The following is a 680-nucleotide window of genomic DNA, read 5'->3' as shown; positions in this document are numbered from 1 at the left end:
TTAAACAGAGCCGAGAAACACCGTTGCTGGCTGCCGTGAGCATGAACGATGTCGACATCGTTAGAGTCTTGGTCGACAGTGGCGCTGACCCGTCCTTGTCGGACCAAGACGTACACACTCTTATGACCCAACGACAGTTGAAGGACAGTATTGCATGCGTAGAAGAACACGCCACTGACGATTGCCGTCAAGCGCGAGTATAGCGCCATTTTGGTCGTGCTCGGAAGCCGCAACCACGTCACTATCGACAACGATCAGGTCTTGGGTAGCGGTGCTGTTGGCACCGTGTACCGGGGCACGTTCAACGGTCGGAACGTGGCCGTCAAGGTGTTTCCACAAGTTTTTGACCCGTCGATTTGGACGGAAATCATTGAGGTGAGTGTTGATAGCCACTTTAGCGCCTTTCACCACCACCATTTTGCAGTTCGCGTGCCGAGTTTGAGGGTCAAGTCCAGGACGACATACTTGTGCGATGACCAGCAATGATGCGGGTCGAGATGAACACGAAGCGTACGCTTGCCAGACGCAGAAACAGCTCGGTCGCAAACTCGACTGCGAAACGACAACCCGTCGACAGCATTATATAACTTTGAAATGCCGTATTCGAGCCAGCGTTTATTAATAACTCTTCAACGGCAAATCCGAGAATTCTTGCAGATGGGCATTACCCTTGTTCGTGA

The 680-nt window shown here is 52.1% G+C and overlaps 1 protein-coding gene across 1 annotated transcript; it reads left to right on the top strand.

Annotated features, from left to right (window-relative positions):
• Positions 1–41: 41 nt before the first annotated feature.
• Positions 42–398, top strand: SDRG_02899 (hypothetical protein; the record flags this gene model as incomplete). Its single annotated transcript, XM_008608505.1, has 3 exons — positions 42–110; positions 163–339; positions 390–398. 3 exons carry the CDS (start codon positions 42–44, stop codon positions 396–398), a joined length of 255 nt encoding a protein of 84 aa, XP_008606727.1.
• Positions 399–680: the final 282 nt, after the last annotated feature.

Source organism: Saprolegnia diclina, assembly GCF_000281045.1.
Source record: "Saprolegnia diclina VS20 unplaced genomic scaffold supercont1.6, whole genome shotgun sequence".
Taxonomy (NCBI): Eukaryota; Oomycota; class Saprolegniomycetes; order Saprolegniales; family Saprolegniaceae; genus Saprolegnia; species Saprolegnia diclina.
The sequence above is the reverse complement of the archived record's forward strand: the minus strand, read 5'-3'. Positions and strand labels throughout refer to the sequence as shown.